At 40.5% G+C, this 13,592-nt stretch overlaps 1 protein-coding gene across 1 annotated transcript in view; it reads left to right on the top strand.

The window, feature by feature from the left end:
• Positions 1-13,592, top strand: part of poglut2 (protein O-glucosyltransferase 2) — a 78,471-nt gene that overhangs the window by 14,465 nt on the left and 50,414 nt on the right. The window contains exon 3 of the mRNA XM_039745940.1: positions 9,203-9,408. Within this exon, the coding sequence (XP_039601874.1) occupies positions 9,203-9,408 (206 nt within the window). The remainder of the gene's footprint in view (positions 1-9,202; positions 9,409-13,592) is intronic.

Genomic DNA, 13,592 nt, shown 5'->3' with positions numbered 1-13,592 from the left:
ATAAACAAATTCGCTAATTGAATAGTAATAATTTTAAATAAATTGGTAGTAACTAAATAATACAACTAATAGTTAAATACAACCGCTGCATACAAATAAGCTACTAGGAGCAGATCTGAGGGCAGAACGGCAGGCAACCAAGAGCTAGGTAAGACTCGTTTGGATGCTGCAGTACCTTTCTCCGGATGGAAGTGGGACAAAGGGAAATGGCGGGAGGAGTGGGACTGGTCCTTCACAATGCTGTAGGTTAGGGGTGCCTAAACTTTTTCGGCATGTGACCTCCTTTTAAAATGACCAGGTCAAAATCATCTACCTACATTAAAAATGCTATACATACAGTGCATCTGGAAAGTATTCACAGCGCATCACTTTTTCCACATTTTGTTATGTCACAGCCTTATTCCATAATGGATTAAATTCATTTTTTTCCTCAGAATTCTACACACAACACCCCATAATGACAACATGAAAAAAGTTTACTCGAGGTTTTTGCAAATTTATTAAAAATAAAAAAATTGAGAAAGCACATGTACATAAGTCTTCACAGCCTTTGCCATGAAGCTCCAAATTGAGCTCAGGTCCATCCTGTTTCCCCTGATCATCCCTGAGATGTTTCTGCAGCTTCATTGGAGTCCACCGGTGGTCAATTCAGTTGATTGGAGTCGATTGAACTCTTTGGTGTGAATGCCGGGTGTCACGTTTGGAGGAAACCAGGCACCGTTCATCACCAGGCCAATACCATCCCTACAGTGAAGCATGGTGGTGGCAGCATCAGGAACTGGGAGACTAGTCAGGATAAAGGGAAAGATGACTGCAGTTATGTACAGAGACATCCTGGATGAAAACCTGCTCCAGAGCGCTCTTGACCTCAGACTGTGGCGACGGTTCATCTTTCAGCAGGACAACGACCCTCAGCACACAGCCAAGATATCAAAGGAGTGGCTTCAGGACAACTCTGTGAATGTCCTTGAGTGGCCCAGACTTGAATCTGACTGAACATCTCTGGAGAGATCTTAAAATGGCTGTGCACCAACGCTTCCCATTCAACCTGATGGAGCTTGAGAGGTGCTGCAAAGAGGAATGGGCGACACTGGCCAAGGGTAGGTGTGCCAAGCTTGTGGCATCATATTCAAAAAGACTTGAGGCTGGAATTGCTGCCAAAGGTGCATCGACAAAGTATTGAGCAAAGGCTGTGAATACTTATGGAAATGGGATTTCTCAGTTTTTTTATTTTTAATAAATTTGCAAAAATCTCAAGTAAACTTTTTTCACATTGTCATTATGGGGTGTTGTGTGTAGAATTCTGAGGAAAAAAATGAATTTAATCCATTATGGAATAAGGCTGGAACATAACAAAATGTGGAAAAAGTGATGCGCTGTGAATACTTTCCGGATGCAATGTATACACCAAGTATCAGAGGTGGGTAGTAACGAGTTACATTTACTTGAGTAACTTTTTAAAAAAAATTGTACTTCTAAGAGTAGTTTTACTGCACCATACTTTTTACTTTTACTTGAGTACATTTGTGAAGAAGAAACGCTACTCTTACTCCGCTACATTGAGCAACACTCGACTCGTTTCTTTTTTTTCCATTAGATAAAGTCTGACAGACCATTTTCAATCTTCTCCGTGTAGCGTATGCCATCACGTTGCCCACACGTCTTCCATTGCGTCTCCAGCTCCGACGCGAGGTTTTGGATGTTCCTAAAAATCAAGGCGCTGCAGCTTTGAGGACAGATGTTGTATTTTTCGTTTGAGCTAATCCTATTGACCATATTGGTTTTCTCTTTTCATTTCAGCTGTAAATTAAGCTCATTCAACATATTGGTCAGATCGGAAAAAAATGCCAAGTCTAGCGGCCATTGATCGTTATTAAGTTGCTTGTATTCTGCATGTTTAATGACAAGGAGAAACTCCTTTTCTCCGGCCAGGGGTCTTGAAATCTCGGCAGGAATTTCTCCCTAGCCATCTGCCTCAATGAAGTCATCTTTTATCATCTCTCCATCTTGGAAGGACTTCTTATGCTTAATGATCGAGTGACTCATCCGTACGATGCTTTGGTGTGTCTGCCTTTACTTTTGAATTCAACCGAGTGAAAAATGGCGGCTGTCCGATTTAACTGCAATTTTAGTTCCCTCTCTTTTCTCTTTCTCAGATCGCTTTTCGGAAGGAAGTCAGTTTCGTAGTTTTTATGAACAGTTCGAAAGTGCCTTTCCACATTTTCCTTCTTTGGAATAGCAATGATAGATTGACAGATCAGACAAACGCACTTCGATTGTGACATTGTGAGAGAAAAAAATCCTCTTTCAATTCCACATCCAGCCCATACCCTCCCCAAACAATTTTTTTTCAATCCCTTCATTAGTCGATATAAATTGGAAGGCTAACTCGATCACTTGGATCACAGCCGGAGTTTTGTAGTAGCTTGCACGTTTGATCGTGCGTGCGGGATGACCAGTGTGTTAGAGAAGAAGAGATCTCAGACTGGCCGCCCTGTATGTCAAACAAGTGGCAGATGCCATAGGGAGGATATACGATAGACTAACATTTAAAAAAAAAATTTTTTTGAATGCAATGCGATCTACCTGCACTACCTTTCCTATCTATCAGTCGATCGCGATCAATGCATTGGGCACCCCTGCTGTAGGCTGTGTGGATGCAGCACTTTAAACAGTAAAGATGTCTTTAATGGAGGGCAGAGAGGACCCAATGATCTTTCCTTAGAGTTGTGAGAGTTTTTTTGGTATATTTAAGATAATGTTAATTATTCTTGTACTCTTAATTGCTTTTATGGTTAGTTACCTATAATGTCTACAGCATTTTCTTTGTCCTGACCCATGGGCACAAGCCCTGGGTAGTGATTGAATAATTTAGATCTTGGGTATAGATAGATCAATACGTTTTTCATCCCAGCGGCAGAAGTGAGCTTAGTTTCCCTTGCAGGGAGTCAGGGCTCAGCTTTAGTAATTTGGATGAGGAGTGCAGACGTTAGGAGCTCAAAGTAAAGCCACTGCTTCTCCTCATTCAAAAGAGCCAGTCGAGGTGGTTTTAACTAGGATGTCTCCTATGTGGAGGTGTTTCCAAATGGGAAGGGAGCTCTGGGCAGACCCAGAACATGCTGAATAAGATAGAGATATAATTAAATCTCTCGGTTGGCCTGTGAACACCTCAGTGTCCTCCCAGAGGAGCTGGAAAAATTGCAGTGAAAAAGGGATGTCTGGGCATCTTTGCTCAGATGGCTGCCTTGCAATCCTGGTATGTGGCACAAAAGTGGATGGATGGATAAACAAGACACTGTAAATGAACAGCAGTGCACCCATCTTCATCCCTGCTCTTCCTTGCGCATTTTTTTCTTTAAAGTCTTTTGTTTTATCACAATGTCTTCCTCTTCTGCTTGACTTTACTCCTGCACAGGTATACGAGGAAAATAAATGTTAAGTACTTTAAGAGCTGTCTATACTGTACAGTTTTTCAGCATTTCCATTTTTTCACCAATTTTTTCCATATTCTTTGTTCTCCAGTTTCAATGTATCATTTCTTTGAGAACCAAATATACAATACAATACAATTTATTTGTTGTATAGCCCAAAATCACACGAGAAGTGCCGCAATGGGCTTTAACAGGCCCTGCCATTTGACAGAAGCCTTGACTCTTTAAGAAGACAAAAGGGGGAAGAGAAACCTCTGGAAAGGCAGTTTAAAGAGAGACCCCTTTCCATGTAGGTTGGGCGTGCAGTGGGTGTCAAAATGAAGGGGGTCAATACAATACAACACACAGAACAGAACAAATCCACAATACAGTATAAAAATAAAAATTTTAGAAGTACACAGCAGAATTGAACAGTAGATGATATCACATAATATGATTTGGATTTGGAGTCCTGGAGACCTCAGCCATCATGCTGCCTCCCCCATTTGGCCATTCCACAACTGAGTCAGCGCTGAACCAGCCAATCCAATGACAGGACCCCTCTACCCGACGATTCCTGCAATCCTCCATCAGTGATGACTTTACCTTAGGCAGGCAAAATAACTTGGCAGGTGGGCAGAGACACCGAGTGCCACATTTGAGTACCCAGAAGAGGTGAGGGTTAGTTTCCAATTCTAACTTTCCTATTACTTCTGTTTTAGTGCTAATGACTGAGAACAGAGATTCATTCTGTACCGTTAATCAGCGGCTCTAGTCAGGGTGTGCTAAACTGAAGTCGTGAGTCTTCAGCCTGGGATTTAAAAGCTGAGACCGAAGGGGCATCTCTTATAGTGGCAGGCAGACCACTCCAGAGTTTAGGGACCCTGTAACTAAAAGCTCGACCTCCCACTGTTATTTTATTAATCCTTGGAATCACAAGCAGACGGGCATTTTGAGATCTTAATGTGCGCTCAGGTTTGTAAGTCATGATAAGTTCAGACAAGTAAGCCGGACCTCGGCCATTTAATGCTTTATATGTGAAAATGAGGATTTTGAAATCTGCCCTAAACTTAACCGGGCACCAGTGTAAGAATTTAAGGACTGGAGTTATGTCGTCGTATTTTCTTGTTCTTGTAATAATTCTTGCAGCAGCATTTTGGATTAACTGGCAGCTGTATAGAGAACAGTTTGAACATCCAGTGAACACCTCATTGCAGTAGTCAGTCCTACTAGAAATAAATGCAGGAATTAATTTCTCAGAATCCTGTTTATTTACAAAGTGCCTTAATATTCCAACATTTTTAAAATGGAAGAAACCTGATTTGGACAACTTTGTAGTATGCGCTTTAAATGACATGCTAGAGTCAAAGAGAACTCCGAGATTGTGGGCTGATTCAGTAAAATTAATGGAGATTCCAACTGAGTTAAATGATGACAGAATATTGTTGTGATCAGCGTCATTCCCTCCAACAATTAACATCTGTGTTTTATTGGTGTTTAAAGACAAGTCGTTCTCATCCATCCACTCCTTTAATTAACTAACACAACTAATTAAAGACAACTTTGGAGAAACTTCATTTGATCTAAAAGAAAAGTAGAACTGGGTGTCATCTGCATACGAGTGAAAATGAACATCTAATGAGAGAGCCCAATGGACGCCTGTAAAGTGAACACAGTGACGGTCCGAGTCCTGAGCCCTGCGGGACACCATATCTCACTTCTGTGTGTAATGATGGAGTCCTGTCAGCACATTTCTGTACATATTTGAATCAGTTTGATAAATAAGAACTAAACCAAGTGAGCGCAGTGCCTGTGAGCCCAACATCATCTTCTAACCTGTGCAGTAAAATAGAACGGTCAATGGTGTCAAACGCTGCACTTAAGTCTAACAACATAATCTATACTAATAAAAGGCAAAGCCCTCACTGACTGACTGACTCACTCATCACTAATTCTCCAACTTCCCGTGTAGGTAGAAGGCTGAAATTTGTCAGGCTCATTCCTTACAGCTTACTTACAAAAGTTGGGCAGGTTTCATTTCGAAATTCTACACATAACGGTCATAACTGGAACCTATTTTTCTCCATATGCTGTAATGGACTTTAGCTCGATGGCCGTGGGGGTGGAGCTGCGTGTGACATCATCACGCCTCCCACGTAATCACGTGAACTGACTGTCAATGCAGAACGTAGAAAAGAAGGAAGAGCTCCCAAAGAGCGCTGAAGAAAAACGGCAAATACTTTATTCGCGAGATACAAGTTTAATGAGAAGACACGAGGTATAAACGAGACTTTGGATCACTTTGTAACGGAGTTAAAATTGCTGTAGCGAGAAACTTTTAAGTGCCGGGTCTTAGCTAACATTAAATAAAGCAGTGGACATCGCAACATCACACGAGAGCAGCTCACGTGAACTGACTGAACGCAGTACGAGTGATCACTTCTATGCATCAAACCTGTTCAAAAAACGCATTACACAATTGACGAGGTGGGAAAAGAATATGATCTGAGCTGAGCTCCACAGCTAACACGGTCTTGAGGAACCAACTTCATCAGACTGCCACCAAATACTCAGAGAAAAATCCACAAGTTAATACACACGCTGTCTGTAGAGTTTCTCCACACTCAATGTTTTCCTCGCATCCCCGTTAAACCCTCTAATCTCCCATTACAATTCAGATACCTCCAATTTCCAGTAAGGCTCTGCTGCGCGATGACAAGTAATAAGTCTCAGGGACAGACCCTACAAAAGGATGCCATTGATTTCAGGCAAGATTGCTTTTCTCCTGGACACCTATATGTTGCTTTCTCAAAAGTAATCTCAGTGCACAGCTTGGTCATATTACAACCGGAGTGCTGAACTGACAACGTGATATATAAAGAGAACAATAATAATCGTAATAAACGAACAATAAAACAGTGGAAAACCCGTGGATTAAATAAAAAAGGCAGCTTTCTTGGCAAAGCAAGAAAAAAGGATGGCTTTATATGTTGTTCGTTTATAAAACAGACGAGAAGCTGTGTAAAGGCTGCTTCACAAAAAAACAGCGGAGCGTCTTATATGAGCAGGCAGTCAACTAAAGAAGGGAATCAATAAATATCTATAATCGTAATAAACAAACAAAAATAACGCATAAGCGCTGGATTAAATAAAGGAAATGGGTACCTGAACAGTAAAGTAAGTCTCGAATAGCTACACAATAACTATAAGAATCGTAATAAACGAACAATAAAACAGTACAGAACCGCGAAGAAAAGAGAAACAATGGCCTTATATGGCGTTTGTTTATAAAGCAGCGGAGAAGCTGTGTGAAGGCAGCTACACAAAAAAACAGCAGAGCGCCACACTCTGAATGCATTCCTGGCATCACCGTTATACTCTCTGATCTACCATTTCAATTCAAATGCCTCAAATTTCCAGTAAGGCTCTGCTTCACGATGACAATTAATAAGTCTCAGGGACAGACCCTACACAAGGTTACCATTGGTTTGAGGCAACATTGCTTTCCTCCTGGACAAAACTAGACGTCGCATTCTCAAAAGTAATCTCAGTGCACAGCTTGGATATATTACAACCGGACTGCTGAACTGACAACGTGGGATACAAAGAGATCCTTAACAGATAGTGTGTGTGTATGTATGTATATGTGTGTATATATATATATATATATATATATATATAGATATGTATGTGTGTATATATATGTATATTTATCTGTATGTATGTATATACGTATATGTATGTGTGTATATATATATACAGTGGTGTGAAAAACTATTTGCCCCCTTCCTGATTTCTTATTCTTTTGCATGTTTGTCACACAAAATGTTTCTGATCATCAAACACATTTAACCATTAGTCAAATATAACACAAGTAAACACAAAATGCAGTTTTTAAATGATGGTTTTATTATTTAGGGAGAAAAAAAAATCCAAACCTACATGGCCCTGTGTGAAAAAGTAATTGCCCCCTTGTTCAAAATAACCTGTGGTGTTTCACACCTGAGTTCAATTTCCGTAGCCACCCCCAGGCCTGATTACTGCCACACCTGTTTCAATCAAGAAATCACTTAAACAGGAGCTGCCTGACACAGAGAAGTAGACCAAAAGCACCTCAAAAGCTAGACATCATGCCAAGATCCAAAGAAATTCAGGAACAAATGAGAACAGAAGTAATTGAGATCTATCAGTCTGGTAAAGGTTATAGAGCCATTTCTAAAGCTTTGGGACTCCAGCTAACCACAGTGAGAGCCATTATCCACAAATGGCAAAAACATGGAACAGTGGTGAACCTTCCCAGGAGTGGCCGGCCACCAAAATTACCCCAAGAGCGCAGAGACGACTCATCCGAGAGGTCACAAAAGACCCCAGGACAACGTCTAAAGAACTGCAGGCCTCACTTGCCTCAATTAAGGTCAGTGTTCACGACTCCACCATAAGAAAGAGACTGGGCAAAAACGGCCTGCATGGCAGATTTCCAAGACGCAAAACCACTGTTAAGCAAAAAGAACATTAGGGCTCGTCTCAATTTTGCTAAGAAACATCTCAATGATTGCCAAGACTTTTGGGAAAATACCTTGTGGACTGATGAGACAAAAGTTGAACTTTTGGAAGGCAAATGTCCCGTTACATCTGGCGTAAAAGGAACACAGCATTTCAGAAAAAGAACATCATATCAACAGTAAAATATGGTGGTGGTAGTGTGATGGTCTGGGGTTGTTTTGCTGCTTCAGGACCTGGAAGGCTTGCTGTGATAGATGGAACCATGAATTCTACTGTCTACCAAAAAATCCTGAAGGAGAATGTCCGGCCATCTGTTCGTCAACTCAAGCTGAAGCGATCTTGGGTGCTGCAACAGGACAATGACCCAAAACACACCAGCAAATCCACCTCTGAATGGCTGAAGAAAAACAAAATGAAGACTTTGGAGTGGCCTAGTCAAAGTCCTGACCTGAATCCAATTGAGATGCTATGGCATGACCTTCAAAAGGCGCTTCATGCTAGAAAACCCTCAAATAAAGCTGAATTACAACAATTCTGCAAAGATGAGTGGGCCAAAATTCCTCCAGAGCGCTGGAAAAGACTCACTGCAAGTTATCGCAAACGCTTGATTGCAGTTATTGCTGCTAAGGGTGGCCCAACCAGTTATTAGGTTCAGGGGGCAATTACTTTTTCACACAGGGCCATGTAGGTTTGGATTTTTTCTCCCTAAATAATAAAACCATCATTTAAAAACTGCATTTTGTGTTTACTTGTGTTATATTTGACTAATGGTTAAATGTGTTTGATGATCAGAAACATTTTGTGTGACAAACATGCAAAAGAAGAAGAAATCAGGAAGGGGGCAAATAGTTTTTCACACCACTGTATATGTATGTATGTATGTATGTATGTTTATATATATGTAGATATGTATATATATGTGTGTGTAGATGTGTATATGTATATATATATATATATAGATATGTGTATATGTAGATATGTTTATATGTAGATATGTACTGTATATATGTTTATCTGTGTGTGTGTGTATAAACAGTATATGACAACAACACTCATAACAGTGACAAAACAATTACATTGTCAATCATGTTACGTTATTTTTAAAATGTTTCCTTTTCTTTTTCATAACTTCTTTAACACACTACTTCTCCACTGCGAAGCGCGGGTATATCTCTCATATACTCTTTGTATATAGCAATAAGAATGGTGCTTGGTCAATTTATTACCCTACATGAACCTGAAGAACAGATGGAGACATTCTTAATTTAACAATCTATTTTTTTCTTTAGGGCCTGTTTATCATGAAAGCTGTGAGTGCCCTGAAAGCCGCCCTTCAGAATGGCTGAGACACATGAAGTGCCCCAAGAGCATACCTCAAATCCTGCACGATTTACAGCTTTTCCAAACAGTCGATCTGGACGTAATTGCCAAGGAAATACCCAGCAGGTTCGGGCAGAGGCAGAGTTTGTGTCACTATGTCATCAAAAATAATAAGGTATTGGATTACACAGGTGCTGTCCTCTTGTAAAACATGACCGTGGTTCATTACTTTCTTTATTTAACTGCAGGCCTCAGTCTGTTTTCAAAATAAATGACGTTTGGCATTTTTAATCATCTATTTGGCTCAACGGTCAAATTTTGCCTCTCTAAATTTTGTAGTTTCATAATGAATTTCACTTCATGTCTTTGTTTTTTTAAGTGTGGATACAATGTGAGAAATACTTACTGTAATAGTCATGTCTGTCTGTCTGTAGGTCCTCATTAAACATAAATTAATGAGATAAGAAAGCAAGTATGTACGCATGTCAGACTAAAGCTGATGTCACATTACACAACTTTTTGTCGTGGGTTATGTCAGATGTGCTGACTTGATTCGCTGATCTCGTCACTGCATCACATCAAATTACCTGACTCAGATTTGCAGCCCACCGACTGAGCACCAATCGTCTAGCACAGTTGTGCTCGCCCCTTTTTACTTACATCCAATAGCGTGCTGCCTGATGGAGCCGGCGCTGTGCAAAGGTTAACAATGCAGTGTCTGCCCTTTATTCATTTTTTTTTCATTCTTTTATGGTATGCACAATACAAAACATCAGACAGACAATCTTCTCTTCTGATTGTCAGGTCCACAGGCCCTGTGCTGCTGCCTGGCAGAGCCGGCATTGTACCAAGGGTAATAGTTTCTGCCTGCTAAGCCCTTTTTTCATTTTTCTTCAATTCTGTTTTAGTAACATAAAAACACGAGACATCAAACGGACAAGCTTCTCCTCTATTTATGAGGTTCAAAACAGGCGTGTTCCTTATTCCCCGTCGCTACAGTCTGTGCATTGTACTTTCAGCTGAATGCTCATTAGTTCTTAACTCTCGTTCACAAAGATCTCACCCCTCCAATTAACACAAAAATCCAACCTGTTTGATTTTATCCTAGCCAGTCCCAGACTAGTTGGGCTCCATCATTGGGTATTTCACATTAGTGCCAGGATATACTTGATGTTAGGTAATGTGTATGTTTGTGAATGCTCCTGCTACACACGCAGCATACCGGCTGTACTTACATGTGTCCTTTAGGTAAATCTGGAGGATTCCACCAGGTGGCAGTAAGAGATGCTGTTGTGAAGGTGCAAAATGAAAAAAACCAGAAGATGATACGGGAGACCATTAAATCTATCGTGTCATTACAATAGGGAATATGTGATGCTTGTATTGCTTATGCCAGTGGTTCTCAAACTGGGGGTGCGAAGATGTGGAAAAAAAGAAAACGAGAATCGAAAATATGAAAATGATATCTATTGAAACCAAAACAAATGAACTTAAACTACATTCTGATACTAGAAAAATTAATATATAGAGTTAGATAAATGTCGATAAAAGTTAAGTAGGTATAATAAAATATGCATCTATGATATATCATTAATTAATAAGGAACAAATTGGTATTAGTGGACTTCTTTCAAAAAAACGTTAGGGGGGGCGCGATTAAAACTGTTATGAAAAGTCGGGTCGCAAATGCGTAAAGGTTGAGAAACGCTGGTTTATGTGAGAAATGGATGAAGAGCAGCACCATGAATACTTATGTCAGTATTTAAGTTCGGTGATTTGCTTCACTGCATCAAACACTGAAGCACGCACATTAATCTTGGAGCTGCAATGCGGCTTGCCATCTTGCAACATCTGAATCCCCACTTCTTTTCTTTAGTAATTTTCTGATAGTATTGATCATTTTGTATCCATTGTTTTGGTAATTTTGTATGTAAACGTCTATGCGTGGAAGTGTGTGTGTGTCTGTCTGTCCAGCCCAGAAGTGCGAGGCTACGGTGTGAAGCTCAAAGAAATTGACTTTTTCGCCAACGTGAAACCACAAAGAAAAGAGAAACTCGCTTAGCCCCTAATACACAAGCTAGGTGAGTACGTCGGCAAAACGAAACCTCAGAGGGGAGAGAAACTCGCTTAGCCGCTAATACACAAGTGAGGCGAGTACGTCGGCAAAACGAAACCTCCGTGGGCAGAAAAACTCGCTTAGCCACTGATAGACAACAGAGGTGAGTATGTCGGCAAAACAAAACCTCTGAGGAGTGAGGAACTTGCTTAGCCGCTGATAGACAAGTGAGGCGAGTACATCGGCAAAACAAAACCTCAGAGGGGAGAGAAACTCGCTTAGCCGCTGATAGACAACAGAGGTGAGTATGTCGGCAAAACGAAACCTCTGAGGAGTGAGGAACTCGCTTAGCCGCTAATACACAAGTGAGGCGAGTACGTCGGCAAAACGAAACCTCCAAGGAAAGAGAACTTTGCTTAGAATCCATGGTTTCTAGGAGCCTGGGCTTTTTACAGCACGGGCTCACACAGCTAGTTATCCTATAATACCTTATTGGGTATACTTTTAAAAATGTTATGTTTTTAAAAAAAAAAATGAAACAACTGTTGGTAACGGCCACAACTAACACACAACTACCACACATCAATCGATGCCATTTTCACATCATTTGAATTGCAGTCTGCTGTCTATGAAAGTTATTGGGCCACCACAAGTCTATTTAGGCTACGTTACTAATTACATTGACATTGTAAAGTACTGTTAAAAAAGCACACATTTAACCCAGTCTACTAACACATGGAATTACATTTTATTAATCCTATTGCTTTTGAAGATAACTCATTACTAAAATATAATGAAGAAAATTGCAATAACTAAAAATGCTCCAGTTTTCGTATCGGTTAACTTAGTAGTCAAACACCTGCATGTCACGCCATGTGTAGATTTTCTAACTTGTTAATTTCTGTTTTAATTCCACTTTGTTTAATAGACAGAATCTTGATAGCGTTGTAGTTATTCAGGTTTAGGGAGAAAAGCTGGAAGACATGCCTGTCCTGTGTTTTGAAGACTTTTAAAGTAAGGGTGGTCAATGACGGTGGTCCTGGAGACCTGCAGTGGCAGCAGGTTTTTGTTCCATCCCAGTCGCTTTAATTAGAACACAATCCTTGCCGATAATAAGATCATGACTTGTTCATGTTTCAGTGTCAGGTCATTTTTAAATTATAGATCTTTAGGAGTCATTTTCAGTTTTTCACTTTCTCTTTAGTTTCCTTTCTGAGTATTTTATTAAACCAACTAAAGCCTGATGAATCCACACAGGCATAAACAGAAACAAGCTACATGGAGAACTGCTGGCTCCTTTGTCATTTTCATCTTCTTGCCAACTAACGGTCTCCTGTGACTCCACCCGCATACCAGTGACACAGGAGAAACTTTAAAAATAGTTCTCTCGTTCGCTACCTAAGCGGAGTTAAGGTTACGCCCCCAAGGCATTCTCGTGAGTGAGGAGGGCCCCGACCCCCTCCCCGAGGCCTGCTGTGTTTCTCTCGGATTTGCTCAAATAAATCAGTACCACAAGCGAACCCTGATACTTGGTGTGATGAGAAAATGACAAAATCAACGGAATGTCCAAGCAAATTATAGAAAAAAACCCGATCTAAATCCGTTAAGTAATTCTCTCGTTCGCTAACAAAGCGGAGTTAAGGTTACGCCCCCAAGGCAGGCTCGTGAGTGAGGAGGGCCCCACATCCTTTCCCCCCCGATGAATCTTGGATTTGCGCTAATAAATCGGTACCTCAAGCGAACTCTGATACATAGCGCGATGAGAAAGTCACAAAATCAACGGAATGTTCAAGCAAATTATAGAAAAGAACCCAATCTAAATCTGTTAAGTAGTTCTCTCATGAGAAGCGGATGGACAGACGTTAGATTTTATATTTATATATAGATGAGGATCCATGAAAATAGTGAATGCAAATGTTTTAGCAAAAGAAGTTTAGGAGGAGACCTGACTGAAGTGTTTAAAATAATGAAGGGAATTAGTGCAGTGGATCGAGACGGTGACTTTCAAATGAGTTCATCAAGAACACGGGGACACAGTTGGAAACTTGTGAAGGGGAAATTTCGCACAAACATTAGGAAGTTTTTCTACACACAGAGAACCACAGACACATGGAATAGGTCACCACGTAAGGTCATAGAACGATAATATGTTGTATTATCATGAAGGCAAGCAGAAGGTCAATTCACCTGTGCAGTTTCACAGACTGCCGCTAAATCATCTCACATTACTTCAGTTGTAGCTCACAACTGTGGATACAAATGTAATGATGACAGGAGGGTCTTCAATTCAAATACTCGTTCACA

Source organism: Polypterus senegalus, chromosome 2 (genome assembly GCF_016835505.1).
Source record: "Polypterus senegalus isolate Bchr_013 chromosome 2, ASM1683550v1, whole genome shotgun sequence".
NCBI classification, from domain to species: domain Eukaryota; kingdom Metazoa; phylum Chordata; class Cladistia; order Polypteriformes; family Polypteridae; genus Polypterus; species Polypterus senegalus.
The sequence above is the reverse complement of the archived record's forward strand: the minus strand, read 5'-3'. Positions and strand labels throughout refer to the sequence as shown.